Genomic DNA, 26,479 nt, shown 5'->3' on the forward strand with positions numbered 1-26,479 from the left:
TGTTACGTTACTAGCTACAGTGGGGCAAAAAAGTATTTAGTCAGCCACCGATTGTGCAAGTTCCCTCACTTAAAATGATGACAGAGGTCAGTAATTTGCACCAGAGGTACACTTCAACTGTGAGAGACAGAATGTAAAAAAAAAATCCATGAATTCACATGGTAGGATTTGTAAAGAATTTATTCGTAAATCAGGGTGGAAAATAAGTATTTGGTCACCTCAAACAAGGAAAATCCCTGGCTCTCACAGACCTGTAACGTCTTCTGTAGGAAGCTTTTCTGTCCCCCACTCGTTACCTGTATGAATGGCACCTGTTTGACCTCATCATCTGTATAAAAGACACCTGTCCACAGCCTCAACCAGTCAGACTCCAAACTCCGCCATGGCCAAGACCAAAGAGCTTTCGAAGGACACCAGGAAAAGAATTGTAGGCCTGCACCAGACTGGGAAGAGTGAATCTACAATAGGCAAGCAGCTTGGTGTGAAAAAATCAACTGTGGGAGCAATCATCAGAAAATGGAAGACATACAAGACCACTGATAATCTCCCTCGATCTGGGGCTCCACGCAAGATCTCATCCCGTGGGGTCAAAATGATCATGAGAACGGTGAGCAAAGATCCCAGAACCACACGGGGGGACCTGGTGAATGACCTGCAGAGAGCTGGGACCAAAGTAACAAAGGTCACCATCAGTAACACACTACAACGGCAGGGAATCAAATCCCGCAGTGCCAGACGTGTTCCGCTGCTGAAGCCAGTGCATGTCCAGGCCCGTCTGAAGTTTGCCAGAGAGCACATGGATGATACGGCAGAGGATTGGGAGAATGTCATGTGGTCAGATGAAACCAAAGTAGAACTTTTTGGTATAAACTCAACTCGTCGTGTTTGGAGGAAGAAGAATACTGAGTTGCATCCCAAGAACACCATACCTACTGTGAAGCATGCGGGTGGAAACATCATGCTATGGGGCTGTTTTTCTGCCAAGGGGTCAGGACGACTGATCCGTGTTAAGGACAGAATGAATGGGGCCAAGTATTGTGAGATTTTGAGCCAAAACCTCCTTCCATCAGTGAGAACTTTGAAGATGAAACGAGGCTGGGTCTTCCAACATGACAATGATCCAAAACACACCGCCCGGGCAACAAAGGAGTGGCTCCGTAAGAAGCATTTGAAAGTCCTGGAGTGGCCTAGCCAGTCTCCAGACCTCAACCCCATAGAAAATCTGTGGCGGGAGTTGAAAGTCCGTGTTGCTCGGCGACAGCCCCAAAACATCACTGCTCTTGAGAAGATCTGCATGGAGGAATGGGCCAAAATACCAGCTACTGTGTGTGCAAACCTGGTAAAGACCTATAGTAAACATTTGACCTCTGTTATTGCCAACAAAGGTTATGTTACAAAGTATTGAGTTGTATTTTTGTTATTGACCAAATACTTATTTTCCACCCTGATTTACGAATAAATTCTTCACAAATCCTACCATGTGAATTCATGGATTTTTTTTTCACATTCTGTCTCTCACAGTTGAAGTGTACCTCTGGTGCAAATTACTGACCTCTGTCATCATTTTAAGTGGGGGAACTTGCACAATCGGTGGCTGACTAAATACTTTTTTGCCCCACTGTACATTACTTTTCTGGAGCCTCATCTTGAGCTCAGCTGCTTAGGAGGCTCCCTGGAAGCCCAACTCTGCAGATATGTCAACCATATCAACCATATAACCTTAGAGCCGAATGATTTAGAGACTCTTAGAGATTTCTAGAAGGGCCTTTGACTTGAATCTCATATTCAGATCAGGCTGTGACACTGTGACACTGCGGGGAGACATGCTATTTCCTCCTGCAGCAATCAATATGCTTGGTCAGCCATAAAGCTCCCACGGTGGACTGAAACCTGATCCATACTGCATAATCGCACCAAGGTCAAGCAAGAGAGCCATTTACATATAGACGCAGGCACCTTGAACTGACAAACTTGCCTGCCAACCAGGCAGATAATTAACCAGTCAAGTCAAGTTTCGGCCAGTATGAGTATGTGTAAGTGCAGTTTTGTGTGACAATGGTTTTTGCAGTGGTGTGCGTGTGTGCATACATGCCTGTGTGTTTAAACCTGTGAATACCTGTGCTTTTTTGCCGTTTCATTTTCTCACAGACGTGGCCTTGGTAGGTGGCTAATTGAAAAAGCCTACACTGCTGTTACCTTTTCTTTCCCCTTACACATAATGTCTGCGCGCATGTCTGTGTGTGTATTTGTTATCTTTGTGTTTCCTGTTCACAGCATGTGCCAGACTATTTACCAACTTCACTGGTTTTGGCCTCATTTAAATAAGATTCTTTTTTCAAAATGTCATTGAAACGTTTATCTTGTGTCTGTTTTCTCTGTGCTGTACTTCCCTATTTTATAAGTGTGTGCTGTAGGTCACAGTACAGGTGAGCTGGACTAATCTCAGATTAAAGAGGATGAAAAAATTGAGTCCTGCAAACTTGATCCCACACACACATGCACACCCTCAATTTCTTGCTGAATCACGACCTTCCAGTCTGCTGCAACGCCACTGACTGACAGATTAAAACACTGCCACTCAAGCAGCACAGCTGGGGACACACACAGGCTGAGGCTCTAGTGTAGCCTGATGGAAAAATAAATATTGATATATGTGCAACTGCAATTTAGGTGCACATAAAACCGTCTTGCTTGAATACTTAGTAAAAACAAACCAGATAGTCACCTGTGTTAAAAAAAAAAAAAGTCTAGTATTTGGTTGTATGATTTAAAAAAAATCTGTACAAAAAATACAAAAATGGTAATGAAATTATATTTGTTAATTAATTTAATTCATCCATCCATTCTCCTCCGCTCATCCAATTCACGGTCACAAAGGGGGCTGGAGCCTATCCCAGCTGGCATAAGACAAGAGGCGGGGGTACACCCTGGACAGGTTACCAGCCTGTCACAGGGCTAGTAGTATTTTATATTCACAATTAGCCTAATCCCACCAAGTGCATCATCTTTGGACAGTAGGATGAAGCTGGATTACCCAGAGAACAGCAGTGCAAACTCACATCAGTCTTTATCATTGCTAGTACCTGATTGGACCCTGGTTTGCCTCCAGAACGGCCTGAATTATTTATCCTCAGAGATTTTTGTCCATATTGACATGACAACTACAGCAGCTCCTTATTACAGTTCTGTTGGCTCGAATGTCTTTGTTTGTAGCTACTATCCAGCTGATTGAGTTACTGCGGAAATCTTATTTCTCTCTCCTTCTTGTTCCTCTCGTATTTCCTCCGACAGACTTTTCAGTGCTGTTGTTTTGAGTGTTTTATTTCATAATTTGTTTCTGTTTTATTTTATACCTGCCTCAATTCTGTTGCAAAGACATTGGGAGTTGCTATGATTCCCCATGGCAGCAAAGCAGTTCTCTTGAACCAGGCCAACTCAATGCTTAAGGTGGCAATAACCCTGAAAGACTTAAACAGACAGGAAATGTGGCCACATTAAGCTTACTTTTCTACCACTCATATCAAAATCACTACAGTGTCTTTTCTCCCCAGAGCAATAGAAAACCCACAGCATGGGTCCGCAAAAAATATTGGGTGCTGCATCGATGCCATCCATGGTAGGAAAGACCCGGATCTATCGGAGATGTGATGAGACATGTCCTTTCCCTTCAGAGGGCATCCAGAGATCTGAATTTGTCACGCAGCTGTGTTTGTGACAGAGGATGCCATGATGTGATGAAGAGCGTGCTGTGATATGCTGCAGTATGTGGGCTGTTGATGGATCTTATGAAAGTTTCTTTTTTCATTATTTTATTTTGCAGCCACTTCAGTGGGATGAAAACTGGTAGTCAGCGAGAAGTGGACACAATAGACCCGCCGCATGAATAGTTAATTGTCATCGTAGTTATCGATCTACTCGCTTAATTGTGCCATCGTTTATTATGTTGAGGAAGGATCGGTTGTTGTAGTTGTTGTCATTGTTGTCAGCTGATCTGCAGTGATACACCTGACTCATCCTGTGTGTTTGCCCCCCCGCTGGCTCTTGAGTTACACAGCGAGGGGAGATCACATTGCATGATTTGGGCTCACATCGTCTCTCTGTCTCACTCTTTTACTCCCACTTTTAGTCTCCCCTAGTGCCGTCTTCTCGCCCACTTTGTCTGACAGCTGCCCACCCTTTACTGTTAGTGCTCTATCCATTGTTCTTGATCTCCAAGTTTTCACCAGCACAGTTGGTGTTTTGGCTCTTATGTGACCCCGTTAAGCACGGAGAGGATTTTTAAATGTAGCCAGTAGAGCTGCAGCTTCCACCAATGAGTGTTTTTCTTGCGCAGGGTTTGAAGTGTAAAGCACTCGCACTTCCAGTTTAAAAAAAATTAAAAAGTGCTTGTTGAAAATGCTTGACTCTTGGTATTGTATGAATTCTGGCAATAAGGCATAAATAGTAATATAAAGATGGAGGTGGGCGTTTATCGATAACTGTTAGTTCTGGCGAAATGAAGCGAGAAAAGATGGCTCTCCCTCCTCTTGTTGCCATTTACTAAGCTCCCCTTTCTGGTGCCTGTTGGTGGTTTTGGATCAGATAGAAGCTTTAGGCGACATGCCACAACAGAGAGGCAGATTCCTACAGTGGAGTCCTTCCAAAAGTCCTCCATCACTCATACACACAGGCACATAGACACATGCAGCCATGCACACACGCGCGCTCACACTCCATCAAACAGTCACACTATCACGGGCACACACTTAATTATTCAGTCGCTAATTATCTTGTATGCCCGGTTACATAACTGAAGTTGCTTTTGTGAGTCGAGCGAAGAAGACACTTGTGAGGAGAACTTGCCGGAAGAGCCGAGCTTTTGAGAGAATTTTATCTGGCTGCTGATGCAACTTTTCTGAAGCATCTGAAACTGCTTGGAAAAAAAGTAATTTCAGTGAAGAATATCTAAATCTGGGGTTGCTGCAGAGATGGTGTCAGAGATGCCAAATGCAACACACACACGCTGAACCACACAACTGTTTTCAGATTTCCACCTGATGACTTATTTGGCTGTGTGATTGTAAGAACACTGGGTTTGTACTTAGTTTGACATACTGAGACGAGCCTGGTTAGTTCACCCAGTTGTTGTCTTCTCTCCTTTGCTCACCCTCCCGCCTTCATCTCACACTTTCTTTAACATCTTGCTTTATCCATTTTCTCAACTCCCTCTTCTTCCCTTTTCCTGCCACGTTTCTGTTCTGTTGCTCTTTCATGTTTTCCTTTTTATTGTGACCTGTTTTTCAGATGTCTCTTTTATCGCTGCCTATCCTTTAATTTTATTACTCCACATGTCCCCAGTGTCCTCATCTATTGTTGGCTGAAATTCTGTCCACCTTTAACAGCGGAAACAGGTGAAATAATCTTCTCCAGTCTCATACTGTCTCGGATTGCAGCTGAACAAGCTTTAACAATCTGATGCTGTTGGCATCTGTCCTCTTACCTGTCAGTAAAATATAACCGGTGCTCAGTGAGGCCGCTTTTGTGCTCTAACTGAGCACTCAAAGCACATTTTAACTGCAGGGCACATTCACCCATTCACACATACAGCACTTTATTCTATGCCTTTAAGCGCTTTCAAACTATCACACACACACTCAAACTCAAACTGATCGACAGAGCTGGGGAAATTTGTGTTTCAGCATCTTGCCCATGGAATCAAGCCACCAACCTTCTTCGTTAGTAGATGGACGACTTTACAGCAACATCCATCATGACATGCAGTTTTGTTACGTGGTCTACATCTATGCCTGTGATGATCAGTACTCCTCTACCACAGGAGAAACTGTCAGTGAAGCTTTTCGTCTGATTGACCCAGGCCAAGCAAACACTAGAGGTAGAGATAAACTGGAAAGACTTTATATAAACATAAAAAATGCCGTTTTATCCACATAAGTATAAGACAACCTTTTCTCATGTTAAGACCACTACAGTGTCTTCTCTCCAAAGCAATAGAGAGTAGAGGGTTGGGTGATATGTAAAAATTTTCCAACTGACAATCTTCATTCCAATAATCAACGATGGACGATATGTGCGTGCATGCGCAGACTTTTTGATGGGCGGAGCAATGTAATCATGCACAGACTGATTTGCACGTTTACAACAAAGAAGAACTCCAAACATGAACGAACTACTCCCCCCCCCAAAATTTTTTTAGGGCTGTCAGCGTTAACGCGGTCATCACAATTAACACGATTAAAATTTTTACCACGCTCAACCCATCTGGAGTGCAGAATAAACAAACTTTGTACAAACTGCCCGAAATGCATTGACCGAGACAGATGGGTTAATTGTTAATCGCGTTAGTCGTGATGACGGCGCGTTAACGCTGACAGCACTAAAAAAAAATATGAAGTCGCCAATTTGGGATTTCTTTGGCTTTAAACTAGATGAAAGAGGTAAACCAAGTGGTGTGCCGCTTGTGTAGATGTATAGCGCGAGCAAAGTACTCAAACACGACTAACTTGTATGAGCATGTACGTGTCCACCATCTGGCTGAGTATGCTAGGCTATCACCAGCTTCTGCAGCTCCATGAACAAGCATTTGGACGCACTCTGAGGAGGGTGCCTTTGCTCGCAGATGAAAGAGGGTGCCGTTAAAACAGCGCTATTATTATTTTCTGTTGACTGTTTCTATTAGCACCATCGTTATTAGCAATCTTACTCATGGGCAAATAAATGAATAAATCGCCCTTGCAAAAATGATCGCCGATCGGCTCAGCCTTTCGGCGATAGTCGATATATTCGTCCAGTTCCCCAACCCTAATAGAGAGCCTTTAGGGTAGTTTCACAAAAACATTTAGGTGCTGTATAAATCTGTCAGGTGGCAGGGAAATCCCTGATCTATTGGAGATTTGATGAAAGAGGTGTTTTTGACCACAGATCTCACCACTTACCCACAAATAAACCAATCACTCCCAGGGTTGTGGTTAGCACAGAAGATAACTGAAATACAACCCAAGTCTTTCTGGGAACCACCTCTCTTTGGACTCCTCTGTCAGAAACTGTAGATTTAAGGGAGCCCCCACACTGGATCTTTGCACCAAGCACACTAGAGTACACAGGACAGACCAGCCTCTATAGTAACTTAATGCACTTTAGATGCTTCACACTTTTATCTTTAATACTACTACTCTTAGAATATATACTTTTAACATTTTGAAGGACTTGTAGACATTATATTTTAGAAAGCTGTTGAAGCTGTCTTAATGGCACTAAAAAATCTTTGGTCTTGTGTCATCTGCAGCTACATAAAAACTACAGAAATAAAAGATTTTTGTGTTTGAGTTTGTGTAAAAATGCTTCGTCATATTGGCCTAAGCAGTCATGCATCAGTGAAGAGATAAGAGTAGGCACTAACTTGGGCTATAGGGAAGATAACAAGAGATAATTGGTTAAAACAAGGTCCCATGTGACTGTCCAAGTTCATTAGTGTTTCAGTGCACACAGAAACCCACACACACGTGCCGGCTTCTCGTGACCCGATGCGACCGCTCAGTGAAAGTTAATCACCAATTATGCGCACAATTGTTAAATTTACAGTTGACTACCTAAGGGACAGTTCTTCTCTGCTTCCATTTCTCGATTTTCATTAAACTAGGCTAACGTATAACATGTTGCTTTTGAGTTGCAGCTGAGCTTTGTGAAGTGTCACCGTGGTTTCAGTTTACCTCAGGCTAGCCCACAGCCTGGGCGTGCGGGGGCGGCGGAGCTCGGTGTTGTTGCTCGAGCGCATGCGAACATCACCTTCCATCAGCACTGGCCACGGTCGCCTTAATGTGTCCAAACCAATCTGGGATATGAATGAATAGTATGCATGCCTCTGACATCATGGAGTTTCCACTGCTGTGCTCGGCTCACCTCAGAGATAGCAGCTTTGATATTTCACACCGCTGGCTCGCTTGCAGGGGTTCCCCACCCACCACCCCTCCTTACCATAGATGGACTCTGGAGAGATGCTGTTTTTGTGGATGGCAGTAATCTTAAAGCTCAAAGGTCAAATATCCAACTGCCTGTAAACAAGTTACATATACATATATATTACATATATATATTATAAAAGAGACATGTATTTTTGTTTTAAAACAGGCTCTAAATTTGAGTCTGAATCCATGTTGTCGCAGCATTTGAGCATCGGAAAAAAATTCTTTTGAGACTTTTTGTAATCAACAAGGTTTAGATTTACCAGTGCACGTTCTGCTGTAACGGCATTATGTGTAGGTTTGCGATAAATGAGGTGCACACTTGTGTAGAAATCTGTGGAAAATAACAGAACTGTTGCCAGGTGTTAATCATGCTTGTAGTCTGGTTCAGAAATGTTATTCCTGGCACTTTTTTCATGTTTGGAAAGCCAACTGTGTACAAGCAGAGGAATTCAGTGTTATTCCAGTGGATTACCTCTGAGGTTTCCTTTCCTGTGGCGTATCTCCACAGCTGTCCAAGTCACGTGTTATGTTGTTTATTGAATATCAAAGGCTTTGTGAAGTCAAACAGGTGACCTGATACCACCTTGTCTGATAGAAGGAACCACCTCCATGTTTGGGCAACATTTCTCTCAGCGCTGGCAGCTCGTTACTTCCTGTCTTATTTTTTTAAAAAAAACACAAACTTGTTTGTGTTGGATTACAGTTTATAAATGGATGCAGAAAAGCAAACAGTGGATGCACTTGAAGTAACAAACTGTTTATATATGTCGCAAACAGATGACTGTTGTACGCCACTGTTTGTTTTTGTATTTTGGATGGAATGGCATGAAACATTTTAAGTGCGGGAGGACTCAGATTTTCCATCACACACATGCACACACAGGAGGAGGTGAAATGACACCTCTAACTTTAGTCTCCCAGCCCACCACTCTGAATAATCCAGTTAGGATGTACTCTCTGGCTATCAGGAGGTTTTAGCTGCCTCGCTTCCAGCCAGAGGAAAAACAGACTTCAGGCTCCAGACTGACCTAAACTGGCCTGATGTCCTAAATAAACCTTTGTCACATAAACACACATGCACTCGCTAACCCCACCAACATCCTAATCTACTATTTCTTAACATTTTCAGGCTTGCCACCCACATCAAGAGAGCCATCATACTTTTTTTTTTAAAATTAATGATTCTGCAGTAAGAAGGATTTGAATTTGAGATGTTTTGTGAAATAAAGTTCTGCAATGTGTTCTTTTAATATTTGCATTTATTAATATGAGAACCAACAGCCTGAGCTCTAGTTCAAGCCCGTAACTTTAAATGGTTTATTTACAGCCTCCCTACACACGGAATATAATATAGTGGCAGTAATCCAGTCAGATTTCTCTTCTTTGGCTGTGTGTTTGCAGGCAGATTGAAGAGTCTGTGTGTTTGTGTAAAGGTCGGAGGTTGCAGGGGGTACCGGCTGATGTCACGGACCCAAAAAGAAAGTAGTGTTATTAATGACAGCCTGGTAACTATAAATGTCGTGACAACCCCTAGGAATGAGCCGTCATGTGACACCCCATCTTTGGAGCCAAGTGCATGGAAAAAGAAAACATGCACACGAGTGCGCGCACACACACAGCTTTGCCTTTGGGGAGACCCCTTTGGAAACAATGTCTGGCTTGCTTGAGGATTTGAGAGGGTGAGCAGAAGTGATTTGATCTACTCAGTAAAACACCAAATGCGGGCATGAAGTGAGGCTTTGTTTTTACTGCATAGTTATTGTGAAATTAGCCATAATGTTTCCCAAATGTTGAAGCCACTTTTGTTTGTGCCTTCTCCGGCTATGTTTTTTATCAGGTTGCTTTTCTTTATGTAGTCTGTTTTCCAAAGTTGTTGCCTGTTGCTCTTGGCAGAGGCAAAGGGAGATTAAACTTATCTAAAATAACCTGTTGGGGCTGCGTAATTCAACTCTGGCACCTCCTCTCATATTCCAGTCATCCATAAAGAAAGTGTTCAACTATTTGACTCTGACCAGCGGCGTTGACATATTTTCCTCCCTCGTCCTGAAGCCAACTTCTCGGGGAGAGCCATCAGGGACTACATGGTTCCAGCTCTCTGATATCTGGAACACACACTCTCACGTCTTTCCCTGTGAATGCACACTGATCACAGGTCAGGTCTTTGGCAGTAGTTTCCAATCAGGGGTGCAAGTACTTCAGGGCTACTAAGGCAGTAGTCAGGCAGCAAGAATAGCTCAACTGGTAGAATGAATTTATTATTAGTACTGAGAAAACTGACTAAAACAGAACAAGCCTTGCAAGAACAAGCTTCTGGACTTTCACTGGGCCACTGATTATTTTCTTTTTTTGCCATTCTGTTGTAGATTTGCTCCTGTGCTTGGAATCATTGTCCTGTTGCATGACCCAGTTTTGACCGAGCTGTCCAAGCTGTCAGACAGACAGCGTCACATTAGACTCTAGAATACTTTGGTATACAGAGGACTTTATGGGCAACAACTCAATGATTTCAAGGTGCAGTGGCTGCAAATTGTCACCCCTCCACCACTTGGTTTTAGGCGTTTGTGCTGAAATGCTTGTGCTCCACTTTGGTCCAAAGGTCATTGTTCCAGAAGTCTTGTGGTTTTGTTCAGACCCAACTCTGTAAACCTGTCTTGTTCTTTTTAGACAGAAGAGGCTTTCTACCCGGGACCCTTCCAAACAAGCCATATTTGTTCAGTCTTCTAATTGTGTTGTTACAAATGTTAACATGCTAACTGAGAGCTGCACGTAGTGAGATGTAGCTTTTGTTTTCTCAGTTTCTCTGAACATTTCACGATCTGACCTTGGGACGAATTTGGTGGGACGTCCTCTCCTGGGAACACTCGCAGCTGTCTTGAATGTTTCCCACTTGAGAATAGTGTTTCTCACTTTATAACCCTTCCCATATTGATGGGCAGCAACAGTTGCTACTCCAAGTTTATTGCTGACGTCTTTCATCCTTGGCATTGTGTTAACACTTACCTGAGTGCAGCCGGTGCTTTCACAGGCTGATGGACAATTAACCAAGTACCCACTTAATTCCTGTGGAAGCAGTAATGATGTAATTATTTTTTCACCCATTGCTTCGGCGTTAAACAAATAATGCCATGATGTAACATGTCATGTGATTTTGTTGCTGAAATTTTATTTACCTAATTTTAGGGCCTACTTATGTCCTGATATTCAAAACCTAAATTGAAAGAGCGTGGACTTTATTACTAAGCAGCAGGACAAGTCTTCTGTTAAAACTTTTAACTAATCACAACTGAATCATAGTAAGCTGAAAGTTGTCCAAACCCAAACATTTGATCATTTTTTTAGTCCATCTTACAGCGCTGAGGGGGACATGAGATGAAAAAGTTTGGGTACTGCTGATTTATATGAGTTTAGCACTTTATTTGGTGCAGGAATTTTCTTTCATTCCTGGGATTTAATGTAATTCAGTATAATATTCTTGCTATTTCAATTCTGACTTTATTGCCTTGTGTTTCACATCTTCTGTCTTCATGTTGTTTGTGGCTGTCAGTGTGTGAAAATGAATTCCAGCTACAAATATACAACATCTGCACATGTACTGCGCACATACACACCGAAATAAATGGCAAATGTGTTTTTAGTGTGAGGCTGCAGACGCTTGCACACACACTCAGACACACATGGGGTTTTTTCAGGCTGGTAATTAGTAGAAGCAGTAAGGTGATAACAAGCGCCAGCCACACGTTTGCAACCGAGGTGTCGATGCCAACATGCTGCTGGATATCACAGCCCCGCACTTTATCACACTTTCCTCCCTCCCCGGACGGATAACTCTTAAATACAGATGCATGCTCATGCGTGCTTTAAAAAGTGCAAGAAAATATGATCATGCTTCACACAACACACATCTTCAGCTTTACGGCAAACAGAACATGTGCATCAACATGGTGTATGTCCCCCACAAGTCCTCCTCCTACTCTTTTCTTTCCCTCCTTTCCTATCATCTCCACCCACTGCTGCTCCTCCAACTGCATGATTTGAGTCATATGATTCAAAAAGGTGTGAATCTACATTCAGCAGATTATTTTCATCTTGTTGCCCTTGCATTTCTTTTGTCCTCTTTATTTGGATGCTCGGGTTTCGTGCACGTGGTGCTTGGTGACAAAGTTGAAACCTTGTAGCTGGCGATGATCTCATGAGTCTGACATCACTTCAGCATAAGCTGCACCCTCTGAACGCACATTTACATGACCGCCTTGAAGTGTGAGGTTTCATACTAAATAAGTTTGATCAAACGGAGACTTTGTGTGTGTCTCTTGTGCGGTGCCTTGGAAGGCTTTATGTAATTACATTATGCTATAGTGATCATGTGATTGTACAACTGCAACTTGAAAAATATATGGGTCATTTGAAACATCGGATTCAGACTTATCCTTTTATGTTCCCTTCTCCCCCGTGCCATCATCTCTCCCCTCTTGACCTTTCATCTCTTGTATGTGTCTTGCACTTTTCACCTGGCACTGGCTCACTTTGTTTTATTTCTCTTCCACAGGTTGCGGAAACAGCAGTATGAGCAGTGACATGTACAGCGCTGGCTATCATACTATCGCCAACATAGATTATTCATCTGTGTGCATCAGGACAATGAACGCCAGGTACAGTCACTGCCCAGGTATGACATGGCATCAGATGGACGTGCGTCAGCTCTCCTTCCCGGATTCCTCCTTTGATGTCATACTAGAGAAGGCCACCCTGGATGCCATCATGGTGAATGAGAAAACGCCTTGGGAGGTTTCATCTCAAACTGCTTGTTCCATTCACCAAGCACTCACAGAGGTATTTTTGAAAAACTTTTCTATCCAGAGGTTTGATATTTTGTGGGTTGAGGTTCTCTTGTTATGTTGGATTACTCACCAAAAATGTTTCTGCTTTCTGTTTGTGGGAACTTGAGAGTTTTTGTGAAAGCACACTTGTTTTTCCCACCTGGTGCCTACTGAGAACTCACTACCACTCACCACTGCAGCACTAGTTTATGGTACAGTCCAACCATCACGTGGTAATTTGCTTTCAGTTACAGCAGGGTTTTTTTCAAACTTTAGAAAACATGATAACAGGAACAAAGCAAGGATCTGTAACTGAAAACCATCAACATACTCAGATTTTTCAGATCATTTACAGATTTATTTACAGTTGTAAACAATAACCCATCAGCAGTAAAAGGCTGATGGGTTATCGTTGTCACCCTGTTGGGTGGGTGGGTGGGTGGCGTAGACACCCAAGTTTTTGAATATGACAACAAAGTAGGCGCAGTAGGATTTTCAAATTCATCCCGTTGAATCTCGGTGACCTCAACCTCAAGGTAAAAGGTCAAGCTTTGTGAACACAACAACATGAGAACAAGGCAATGTATGATTTCCAAATTCATTACATGATTGCAGCTACTAGTAGGCTGAGGGGTAGCACTGCTGATAGTATTGTTTTCGGATAGCTATGGCTCCAGAGGTGGAGCAGGATGGAGCAGGTCATTGACTAATTGAAAAGTTGGATATTTTTGTTCCTTCACTGCTCCATTCTGCATGCCAAAGTATCCTTGGGCCAGATACTGAACCCCGAGTTGCTCCTGATATATTCACTAGAGTGTGAATGTGTGTGATAGAAAGCACCTGAATGCAGAAAACAATAAAATTACAACAAAGTTTTATATAAGAACCAGTTAATTTACCATTATTCCACAAGTTGCTTATTAACAAACCAAATTAGTACCAAGGAAGAATTACATGAACAAAATCTAACAATCTAACTGCGAAAGGTGAACATTTCAACAAACCTTTTGAAATTCTTTTATTTTTTCCATTATGAGGAATCATTGTTTCTGTGTGGCTCTGTAGTGTAGTCAGTTACACATTTGCTTGGTAAGCAAAAGGTCACTGGTGCAATTCAAACCAGAGACGCAAAAGTCAGGAAGGACATCCTGGTTTAAAACTGCCAAATCAGACACATGGACCTACCCACAGTGGTAATCAATTGTGACAAGGAAGCAGCATTCATTCATTCATTCATTCATTCATTCATTCGAAATATCGTGGTTTCAGAAAAATCATCAATTTGAAACAATGTTTGTTTTCTGTAAGTTAATTAAGGTCAAAATATTATCATTAGTAGTATTAATGTTGATATTTGTAGCTGATGCGTGGCAAAGTTAAAAAATCAAACGTAAATACGTCTAAACTGTATATTTGTCCGTTTTTACAGAGCTGTCCTTTGCCTGTTTTGCAGGCCACTAGTGTCGCTACACACCTATGACGGTTTGAGAGCTGTTTTACGGCGAGCAGCAGTGCGGTTTATTTGTAAATGACTTTCTGACAGTGAAATTAGTGGCACTTTACATTTCCACTCCACAGCCCATCAGCGTAGTGGCAAGAAGCTGAGTGCCCTTCAGCTGCTCGCCTCAGCACTAACTGCCACTGTGTCAATGTGACAATGACAATGTTTTGGTCATTTGCTGTGCTTGACCTTCGCATATTAAGACAAGAGAGCTCCACTATTAACTGAAACTTGTGATTTCTGAATGGGGAAGAATTACTCATGATGTACTTACTGAACATTTGAAGAACGGCTAAGTAAGGTATAATTCAAAATTTAGGTCAAAATTACAGGTGTATAGAGTCTTACGTCTAACACACAGCCTATAATTACAGTAAATGTTACAGTGGAAAAGGTCACAGAGTGTGACTCATTTTAATGGAAGCAGCTTGAGAGCAAAAGTGATGTTAATGCAGATTTGAAACATTTGCATTTCTTGTGCAAAACTTTAAAATTACACACAAATCAACAATTTATAAATGAATGTATTATGAAGCTTTTCAGGTGACTATTACCATTAATATTTGCAGTAAATATCAGGGTCATACGTAGGCTGCTGATTTGAATTAAGCAACAATAAACGATAACTATTTTGACCGACACAAGTCATGTAGATTTACGTTTTGTAAACTATGATTATTTTACTGGGCATAAATCAAATATCTAAGATTAAATGTAAACTCAAGAGTGACTGTGTGAATATTAAAAAACCAAGTGAGACAACATGGACGCAGGTGACCTCATCACACAGCCACAACCCTTCATGCTCGCTGTTATACCTCCTGAACGATAGCTGCAGCTGCTCAGACAATGCCTCCACATTGCACTGGTGCAAAAGGTGAAAGCGTCAAAACCAAAAGCAAAGAAATTGCCCTGAGATATCATTAAAATAGCTGTAAAAACCAACATAGTTGAACAATCATGTCTTCCACTCTGTTCCAACGGCGACACACCGGGTTTACAAAACTCGAGAGGTGCACAGCATCCAATAATGGCCGTTTGCATCAGTGATGCTCTACTGTAAAACAATTCTAACTCCAAAAGTAGCCAAACATTCGAGAGCTTTGCCATGTTGTGTTATGTGATTACTTGCAGCCCGAGTTACAATATGTGCTTAAATGAATTCATTTGAACTTGAAGTTTTTCTCCTAATTATCCATCCTAATAGTTACAGCAACAAGTGAGTGAAGTGCTTTAAATAATACACCAAGAAGAAATGTTATTAGATTAGAAGTATTTAAATGTCAGTTTTCTCAAGTTATCCCAATTTTTAATGCTTAAAGCTTAACCGAGGACAACCCTGACTTGTGAAGTAAACAAGGATATAGACAGTGCTGTCTGTGGGCCCAGTTTGTAAGGACGGTGTCTTGGGTGTTTTCCTCTAACAGAAGGAAGTATTAAAGAAGGATCAGTGAGTGTGATTGGTGGACAGATGGGAGGATTTGAATTCCCTTCTAGAGGAGTGAAGCTGAACTCATGAAGACGCCTGTTTAAAAGCCATTTCAATAAGAAGCTCAAGTTCCCAAGCACCCTTTCCGCTTTAATTTTTCTCAGCTGCCTCATGCTCGTGGCTATCCCTCTGCTTCATGTTGGTTTACATGTATCTTTATGAACTTCTCTGTGATCAGAAGTACACAGCAGTGTTTTTGTCTTCAGCACTAGTGTACGTTTGCCTCTCTGGCTTTTATGGGCACAGACAGTCACGATTCTTGTTTATGTGTGAGCGTGTGTTTAGCAGGAATGTGGGTGGCGGCTTCAGAGCCTACTTTCAATTCTTACAGAAAGCATTTTCACAAAGTGGAAAAAGGGGACAGACGGAGGGAGACGCGAGCGAGAAAGAAAGGTGAGAAAGAAAAGAAGGAAGGTGAGAAAATGGCGAGCATAGGAGAGAGCGATGAAAATGAAGGAGATCCCTGAAGAAACTTTTGTTGAAATCACAGAAGAAAAGAAGAATTGGTGGTGGGGAGGGTGGGGGGAGTGGATGACAGCAGAGGAGAAAGGAATTGAGAGAGGGAGAAAAAGAGAAGGAGTGGGAGACAGAAACCAGGACTGACAGAAAGCTAATGAGCAGTGCGCCAGTGTGAGACGGATGAGAAGAAGGTAGCAAAGGAGAGGGAGAAGCTGAGGGGAGGGGAGGAAGAACAGTGCAGAACACTTTAATCTAAAGCCTGCTTTGAAAGAGATTCCCAAAGATTAATCGTGTTGAGTTAAAAAATAAAGAAATATACCAGAGAAAATTGGCGAATCTTGTCACTTTACACAAGCGGATTGTTATTTCTCATTAGTATGAGAACAGATCGTATAAACACAAGGCTGAGTGTACAAAAGTTGAGGCAAAGTGCATATTTTGTTAATTATTTCAATAGTTTCTGTGTAACATCCAGAAAACTGGTCATGGACAGCCATCAGCCTCGTCGTGTGTGTGCTTGCACTTTGCGTGACAGCAAGCCCTGGCCAAACATTGATAAGCCAGACACAAGACTGTGCGACACGGAGTTATTAAATTCAGTTTTATTTACATTTTATCTACGAAATCACAACAAAAGTTGCCTCAATGTGCTTTATATTGTAATTTGAAGACCCTACAGTAATACAAATAAAAATGGGACCTCCTTCGAGCAAGAGCTTTGGCGACAGTGGGAAGGAAAAACTCCTTTTTAACAGGAAGAAAACTCAGTGAGAAGGAGGCTCAGGGAGGGGTGGCCATCTGCCGTGACCAGTCAGGGGTGAGAGAAGTAAGTTTGGCGCTGTTAACTCACTGGCCAGCTTAGATAAATTTTTAGCTACTCATCGTAGTAAATAGCTGGTTAGCCCAAATCTGCTTCTTACTCAGTGTTGACACTGAGAAAGAGTCCTGCTTAAAGCATGTGCATGACTTTATATTTTTAGTAATTAATGCACTCAATTTCTAAGCAGTGCTATTTAGTTCTGCTTAGAGGTCCGTTACACTCACTGTATTGGTTGTTTCATGCAAACAGTGGCATCTCAACAGCTCTGTACTGTTCATACCAGGGCTCAGTACTCGCTATTGTCCTAAATAAAAGATGTCGCCACTTAGATAAAACTTCCATATCACCAGAAGCAAAACTATCATATATTTCTTTCAAAGTTCTTTCCAGAAAGCCTCATCTTTTCAGTCTATATGATCTCTGAATCTCTGAACTTCTCTGCAGTTATCATTAAAATGGCAGTAAAAACTGACATGATCGTACGCTCATGTAATTGACTTGGCTGTGGGGGCAGCAGCAGCAACAGCACCCTGTGTGACGTTATAAGCCAAAAACAACATGAAAGCGTATTGTAGCTTGCACCAGTGGATTTGATGTCGGTTTTGAAGTGCAGTGTGAGTATAGTGGGGCCATTGTTATTGGCGTTAAAGGAAGACAAAGAAGAGGTTTAGCTGCAAGTGCATGTTGGTGAGCATGAAGATCACATCCTTTGGATTTTCATGGAAAATTTGTCCCAAATAGTTTTTATGTTTTGTTTTTGTGTTTTTAAGTCAGCGCATATCCTGTTAGAAGATTAGTGGAGGTTACATTAAAATGGTTTCAAAAAGCTTAATGCAACAAAAAGAATCCCTGAAGGTCAAAAAATACCTGAAAGGCTTGCAGAGAGATTAAATACATTAATATTCTGTAATTGAATGTCCAGTTACATTTTACATTTTAACATTAAAATATAAAACTCTTCTACTGGTACATGTAGAATTTGACTCTTTTACCAAAATCAGAGATCAACTCTTCACGTTAGAAATTGGCCATCCATCCATTAATGTTCCTAACGACTCATCCAGCCAGAGTAACGGGTTATAGGCAGTTTATCTTAGCTGACAGGCTGCCCGTGTGTCATGAGGCTAAGGTGGAGACTCCGTCAACCTTTCATGGTCACATAAGTACCTAAGGTCAAGTTAAACTCACACACTTGTGTGTGGACTGTGGGAGGAAACCCCAACGAAAAGGTCCAAGCTAAGAACTGTATTGCTAACCACTGTATCACCATGCTGCCCATTTGGGATTGTCAGCTGATCACAATTAAAGATAATCTTGGAGTTTAACACTGTTTGAGATACCTCAGGTAAAGGGAACATTAAAAGCTCAGGTTTAGTTTGGATGTTAAAAAAAAGAACCTTTCAAAAATAACTGCCCATTATCCAAAAGCCGTAACAAAAAACACCACAAACACTACATTACTGCAAATGAAATGCAAAAATATTTAGTTGACATGAGAATCACTCTTCCTCTGTGCAGCTGAATAGTCAAAGATGACAGAAGAAACACTGCATGTCAAAAGAAATGAGTTTAAAATGCATATTAGTATATTAATAAACAATTTCTCAAATCAAAGCTGAAACCTGCCCTTTTCATGCAATATTAATTATTTTATGTAAAATAACGATGCATAAGAAGCCTTAAGCCTTGGAGAAATCTGTGAAATCAGTTCCACCAGAAATCCCAGTCAGCAACACTTTCCCACACAGTTATCCGATGTAGGACACACGTACTGTATATAAAGTCATGACACAATACACGTAATAACAGTAGAGTTTTATTTTTATTGCCATCATGGTGACACACAAACACAGTAGAAGCTGCAGTTCACTGAAGTGTGAAATTTATTTCACAAGCTGACACGCTCTGTGAATCACTCTAGCGGTTGCTATGGAGACTCTTTCATTAGATATCATCTCAGACTAACACTTTTAATTGCTAACCTTTAGTCCTGTTTAAAGAGGTAAAGACTAGTCCTTGGTTTCAATCAGTGAGGCAAGTTTACTTTAAGACATCTGTTTTGTAGCTGTCTTAAATGCAGCTTGTTTGCTCAAGGGCACTGAAGCGGAGATTATGCAATGTCCAGAAGTTTACTCAAGTGCAGCTGAAAATTTGGTAATTCATGAGTTTGTTAATTCTGCACAGAACTGAACACAATAGTGCAAGAGATTTAACCAAAGTGTTTTAACTTGTGGTTGATTTCAGTTTACAGGTTTAACCAGTCATCTTAAGTATGGATAGGTTTGTATTTGATGTCTAATTATATACGTTCAAAATGAATCATTTACACTTAATGGTATCACAAGTAATTTTTTAGGTAATTTAATGGAAAAAGAAGGTTGTCCTCATAAGTACACATTGATTAATGTGTAAAAATTGTATGTACATACAAAAAATGTATTTTCATAAACGTAAAAATATGCAGGAGCAGGCACCGGTTTGTGGAAGGCGCCACGTTCACTCGCCATCTTTAAAGTGGCCAACATGGACGTTGCTGTTCCGCCACAAACTTTGAAATTTTGACTTTATTCTCAAAATGAACAATAATATATTTTATTCTTAATGCTGCCCTAATACACCTTCATAGTGAGTACTTTATACTTTCATTTTAAAAAAATTACAACATTTGCACAATAAAAACAAATGCTAAATGTTTCAAATGGATATATTTTGGACAACGATTCTACATGTTTCGATGTATACTGTGCATGTGTTGCATGCTCAGTCTGCCTGGTATTGAAGCTGTCACAGATGTAAGTTAACAGTTATAACAGAAATGTGTCCTTCAAAGACTAGTGTGGGCCCTCGCTTATGACAGTAAGTGGTATGGAAAATTCCAGTCATTTCAGAAATGTAGTATCCAGTGTGGTGGTTTACTGTGTTATAATTACCTAGACCGCAACACAAGTCTTAACTGAGCATTTGTTGTTGGCTCTTTCTGGCCCCGGCATCTTCACAGTCTTTTTCTTCCATCAGTCAAAGAAGTGTGAGTGATATGGTCAGAGCTTTTTCATTGTTGTGCTGCATTATGCGGCGCGTAGGTGCATGGCAAGAGTTAATGACAACTTTATTCAGCTCATCTCACACGGATGTGGTGTATCTCACATCTGTAGACCCAATTGTTTTAGTATGCAATTAATCATTTTATAAATACGTGTAGCACTTCTCATCTGCTTTTTTTCAGCTTGTTTCTAATCCTTCTTAGTCCTTCTACAAGTTTCTCTCTTAAACTGACAGGAGACGCCTCCTTTTCTTCTTGGTAATCTTACATAATCTAGTAGATCCCTGCATTTTTCATTGCACTCAGCCAGTGTGACAGCACTGACGGTTCCCACTGTACACTGGGAAGGAGAGTTCTAATACACATGAACCTACATGGGAAACAACTAAATGACCTGTTAAATTTGTAGTAATCAAATTACAGTTACTAAGCAAACAATTGCCATTAGCCTCATTACATAAATTGATTTACAGGAAATTTTTGATGATAAGATTATCTTAAAAAAAAAAAAATCAAACATCTGCAATGCTAACCACATCTGAATTTTACTGCACTACAAACTTCATAAAGTAAGTTTAAAAAGAACAAAGAACAAAAATTAATAATTACAATATCCAGTAATATTCAGTTAAAAGGAAATAATGCACAGAGAGTGAGCTGCCTTAGGTCTGTGTATAGGACTGTAGGCCAAAGTTCATTTTTATTACATGATATTTACTGTAAACTTTACTTAGGCGGCTCCAGAAAGTAGTTAAGTAACCTAATGTGTATTTTACAAAACAAAGTAGTAAGTCATGCAAATTAGCTTTTTTTAGAATACGCGTATACTTATCCTCATGGACTGTATGTATGGTAGAGCTACCATTGGTTTTGTGATCAAACCAATGGTAGCTCGAGGATTAGTACTGTGCCCATCTCAATCCTTTGTTCCAGATTAAAGTGACAACATTTAGATGAAAATTTGGAGTGCTACGCTATCAGCTACTGAGAGCACGCTTGCTTAGCAAGTCACATAGAGTGTAGAAAGCTTGTTAAAATTAACTTTAAAACCTTCTCTGGCTGCTCCCTTTAGGCGTCGCCACAGCTAATAACGCAGTAGTCCTCTGTGTTTCTTCCGTCACTAAATCCATGAACCTTTGGTAGCTCCATCGTCAACATCCTGAGTCAACTGTCCCTGCTCCTCCCATGTCCAAACTCAACCTTCCTTTCTAACCACTCAACCTGAGCTGTCCCTCTCATTTCTAATCGTGTCCATTCTTGTCACCCTCAGTGAAAATCTTAGCGTCTTCAGCTCTGTCTCCTCCAGCTCAGCCTCCCGTCTTTGTGTCAGTGCTGCCGTCTCCAAACCATACATCATAGCAGGTCTCGCTACCATCTTGTAAACCTTTCTTTTCAATGATGTGTGTTCATTTCTGCTCTGAACCTCACCAGTTTGTAGGAACCGATGTTTGAGGAGTTTGAGGAGGACCCTAAGGTTCCTTCTTTTATACCTTCCTTTCTAAAATCTACACATTTTAGCCAAATAGACAATTTTCTTCTACTGGTTTAATGTGGTGGAAAACCTTGCTGTGTGCTCATTATGGCAGACAGGCTGCTGTCATGACATCATCCTAAGCTGGCTTAATGCAGAGAGAGAGAGAGAGAGACATGTTCATTGACATTGATTGGTTGTTTCTGGCTCCCGCTGTGGACAGTTCTCCCCAGCTCCATTACCAGGAAGCTTGGACGGCTGCCGGGAAAACAACCCCAAAGGAACATTCGTGTTAGAGCGCACATACAACACACACAGACACACACACAGACACACAGGAGCTTTATTTCTCAGTCTTTTAAATATTTTTTCATGTTTTATGTGCATAAATAATGCTGAGTGCTCATTGTGTGCGTGCGCCTTTCAGTGCATGTGTTTCGATGTCGACATGTTTTCATTTCAGTTTGAACCTTTTGTGCCAGAATAAAGTGGATTACACCAATCCACTTCACTCTTTCTCTCTTTCACACTTTGTGTGTCCCCTCCTGTATTTGTGTGAAAGGCAAAGCTTAAAAACAGACCAGAATGAAGTGCATGAACTGACTTTGGAAACTCAGATTTTAGCATAAATGTAAACATCAGTCCTACAAAGTCATTTTTATATGTGATTTCTGTTGTGCTTGTATCTTGAGTGTTTATATATTCAGTATATTTAAAAAATGGATTAATGTTGATAGTTAAGTAAGTCACTGCTTGTATGTCTGTGTTTGTCTCACAACCCTCATGAGTCCCTTTCTTCGCCATCTTTTTTTTACACGTGTGCACACATGCGTGGTGTTTGTATATGCATTTCAGAAGTACCTGTGCATCCCAAGCCGCAGCTTTGTGCATGTGCATGTTTGCCTGCTTGTGTGTTTTTGCGTCACTGAAAGTGGACACCGTGTTCTTTGCATGACTGTGTGTGTTACTGTGCGCTCATGTTTGTCCAAGTTCTTGATGCATACCTATAACGTTTGCCCCTCCTCCATGTGTGATCAAGTCTTTTGGCCCAATGAGCCCTCTGTTCTCCAGTTCTAGCAGACTGAAAGTAGAGCAGTGGAGCACACGTGAGGGAGTGGGAGCGTGGGTGATTGCAATTCTGTTTGCGCATGTGTGAGATTTGAGCACGGGATCAAAGACAGGGAATGCATATGGATGTGCTTTTTATTTATTTATTTATTTTTTTTTATGTTAAGTTGCATTCTGTGTGTGCTTGAGCCACTCCAAAGATTAACAGAATATCTGTGTGCATGTATTTTCATACATATGCATGCACATGTGTGTGTCAGTGTGTGTGTGTGGGTATGTGTGAAGGGATGGACCGCTGAGCCGGGGCCTCCTGGCTCTCTAGAGATTTTCACACAGCTCTTGATGATTTGTTGCACGTGTTTGGTCAACATACACTGGCCACTCACAATAGCAGATGGCCTGCCATGCACACAGAAATTCACCAAGAATATCACATAAACGCAGTATATAATACATCGGTTCTTTGCCATAATCAGTGTATGTCATTTACATTTATTAGATGCGTGTGCATATGTTGGTGTTTTTTTAAATAGGATCTGGGATTTCAAGTCATTATAATACCAGTCTGCTTAATTTAGGAGCCTGTATATGATATAATTATGTGCATGTTTGAAGGTGCTTTCGATTAATTAACTTTCTTTTTAACCATTTTGAAGAATTTTGTAACAGAAATGGATTCAAGATGTAAATATATAGATGCACTGATGGTTTCAGATATGTTTTATATATATGTGTGTATATATATATATATATATATTTAGTCATTACGTCCTTTTTTTCTGTCCTGATTTCACCTCAAATCGTGTCCCCATCGTGTGGTTTGTGCTCGCTCTTTCTATCTGCAGATGCTCTTGTTAATCCAGCGTTATGGTTTTTACCAGCTGTGACTTGGGGAAACCCCCGGAGTCAGATGCAATCCCTGTGCTCCCTTTTGCACATATAGACTTTCTCCTCTTTTACTTGTCTAAACTCATGAGGCTAAGGCCTAGGTCACACAGGCCTAGAGGCTGGTCGGTGACCCCCTGGCAACCTCCAATCACTAGGGAAATATGTAGAGTGGTTGCTGGCTGTCACAAGGTGAAATTAGTCACAAAATAGGTGCTGCACCAAAAATCCTTGTGATTGCTTTTATGACAGATTCTTTTGGATGCAGATTGCCCCAGTTGCTCGCAGTTTGCATGCAAGATGCCATCGTGTCTGCAAATATTTGCCAACTACTTGATGAGCGATAGTTAAGCTGAAAAACACAAACCGGAAAAGAAGAATTTTCACCTTTAGATTAAAAGTTGTACTGCTGCAGTCAACATGTTTCAATTTGTTTAAGTTTTACTCTGAAGGCAAAGGTGCATTACACTTTCAAATCTTCCCTTCCACTCAGGGGGCAGTTGGCAGGTGTTTGCAAATAGGGCTGCCACGATTAGTCGACTAGTCACGATGACGTCAACTATCAAAATCGTCGACAACTAATTTAATAGTCGACGCGTCGTTTGAAGCTTTGTAAGATCCCAAAAGACGCAGGAATAAGTAGTAGGATTTAAGAGTGTAATAACAGACTGAAACAGAAGATGGCAGCACTGCATGTACAAGGATGCCAGCTGCTGTTAAACCCCGAAGAAGAAGAGGCTGTGTCCCAGAATTCATAGTGCGACCCATCGCGGCCCTGCTCAGTTTCCAACAATGGCGGCAGCTAGTTAGTTTTAATGTTACTCTTATTATTCTTTCTGGGTCACAAAATAAACGTTTAACATATTTAAACCATATGTAAACCTCAAATATCTGCTCAGTTTATCAAGACATCACATATTTTCAAAAGCGCTCCGACGTTTTCTGAGACGTCTGTTACCCACCAGCTCGATAGCTAGCCGGGGTTCAAGGCTCACTAAAGCCGGTGAGAACACCGGACACCCAGCAAATCGTTTTCAAACCCACCGCTGTCTTTCGCTACTCAAGTTAAACATGATATATAAGTTATATTAGATAACTTAAAAATGTTATTGTTTGGCGTTTTTCAGTATTTTATTTGTTCCTGAGTAAATCGGTTTGGCTGAGATTAAAGTTATAGTTTTTACACAGCTGAATAAACGTCAAGCAGACAACTGATTATCAGAGGTGTGAGATGCATACGAATATACTCCAGTGTCCTGTTATATTTTAGATAGCAAGGAGCAGACGGCTGCGTTTATTAAACTTCACCAAAACAATCTGCAAATTTCATTTAAATTTGATAAACTATCATCTTGTCTTTATTTTTAGTTAGCACATACCTTAACTCAAACACTTAAAGCTGTAAGCTAATGATAGTTATATAAGAGCAGATGCGTGCTGGTGCAATAAGCTGTACGTTTTACGTTCAATGGATGCATGATCTGATTAGTCGACTGATCGCAAAAATAATCGCTGACTAGTCGACTATCAAAATAATCGTTTGTGGCAGCCCTATTTGCAAACAAGTTGCTATCTACCACGCAAACTACTGATGACTACGGCAATTACAATGCTAGCAACCAAAACAACTGCAAGGATTTTTTGTTTTGCAGCACCATAAACCTCTTTGTCACCAATTTCATCTATCAAGCTCAAACAATCAGCTAGTGTTAGTGCTAGAGGGTTGGCCTGCATAACCGGAGCTTTACGAAGGTTTGTAGTCTAGCTGACCAGGTGATGAGCACTATTTTAATGCTCACATGTCATACATTAATGCACCACACATACAAACACTGTTTTACAGCATATACAATTGACTCTGTTTGGTAGATATTCTAATCTTTAGAAGTGTGTGTCGCTGTGTAAGAAGAAAGATCTTGTAATATGAAGGTATTTTACGTAATATGTGAACAGTTTTGAGGGCGTTAAAATTTAAAGAGTATTGAACAACAACATGTTGTGACAGAACAGAACTAAAGCTCAGCGTCCGTGAAATGGCTGTGACAGTTTGGACAAACATCTCATTAATGGCAGCAAATATATTTTCTGAGGATGTGTAATCAAAAATGTTTTACACACTCTAATAAAGTCAGTAAAACCTGATAGAAAATGCTAAACACAAAACATCTGAACCACAGTGAGGAACAAGCCCAAATCACGTAAACATGCAACATGTGCACCTGCTGTTACACACACACACACACAGACACACAGAGAATGTCCTGCCCAGCTCACTGTTGCCTAGACAACCAGTATCGACTACAGAGCACCGTTTCTATGGAAACAACGGATGCCTAAAGGATGAAGATCATTAATTGGAATAAGCGAATATAGGAGAGAGCGAAGAGGAAGACTGGGGACAAGGGACAGGAAAGAGTCAGAGCAGGATAATGAGAAAGTGAGGCTTGGTAGATGTGTGGTCAGAAACCCGAAAGACAATCACATGCACTTGGAAAAAAAACATTTTAGTTACTGTTTTTACTGTGCATTTGTTTGCTTATCTGTGATAAGCACAACCAAGTAGTGAGTAAAAAAATAAAAAGGCGAGGGAGGTGGGATCCATATTTAAAATGGATGTGTGAAAAATCAATGTAGGCCACAGTAAAGTGGAGTGGAGAACAGCCCATGAAGGTTAGTAGAGTACAATAATCTCCCAGTGTGAGAGTCGTTTTTCATTCCTGAGCCTGTTATATTGTACTTTACTGTTCACGTACACCACATGTGAGTTTATATCCACCCCTGTCAGCACTACTTCACTACATTCCTGCGTCCTGTAAACTCTTCAGGCTCCTCAAGTCAGTGTCTGGAAGATTCTTCAGTAAGGATGGGCTCTTCCTCTTATTCCAACTGCATCTTTTATTCTTCGAGCACAGTGTGTTAGAAGGCAGTGCAGTAGGTACAGACGCTTTTATCACATTAAAGACTCAGA

General features: G+C 41.0%; 1 protein-coding gene across 1 annotated transcript in view; it reads left to right on the forward strand.

The window, feature by feature from the left end:
* Window positions 1-26,479, forward strand: part of ece2a (endothelin converting enzyme 2a) — a 96,003-nt gene that overhangs the window by 35,443 nt on the left and 34,081 nt on the right. The window contains exon 4 of the mRNA XM_006786586.3: window positions 12,508-12,791. Coding sequence (XP_006786649.2) covers window positions 12,508-12,791 — 284 coding nt within the window. The remainder of the gene's footprint in view (window positions 1-12,507; window positions 12,792-26,479) is intronic.

Source organism: Neolamprologus brichardi, chromosome 18, assembly GCF_056152115.1.
Source record: "Neolamprologus brichardi isolate AB-2024 chromosome 18, ASM5615211v1, whole genome shotgun sequence".
In the NCBI taxonomy this organism is placed as follows: Eukaryota; Metazoa; Chordata; class Actinopteri; order Cichliformes; family Cichlidae; genus Neolamprologus; species Neolamprologus brichardi.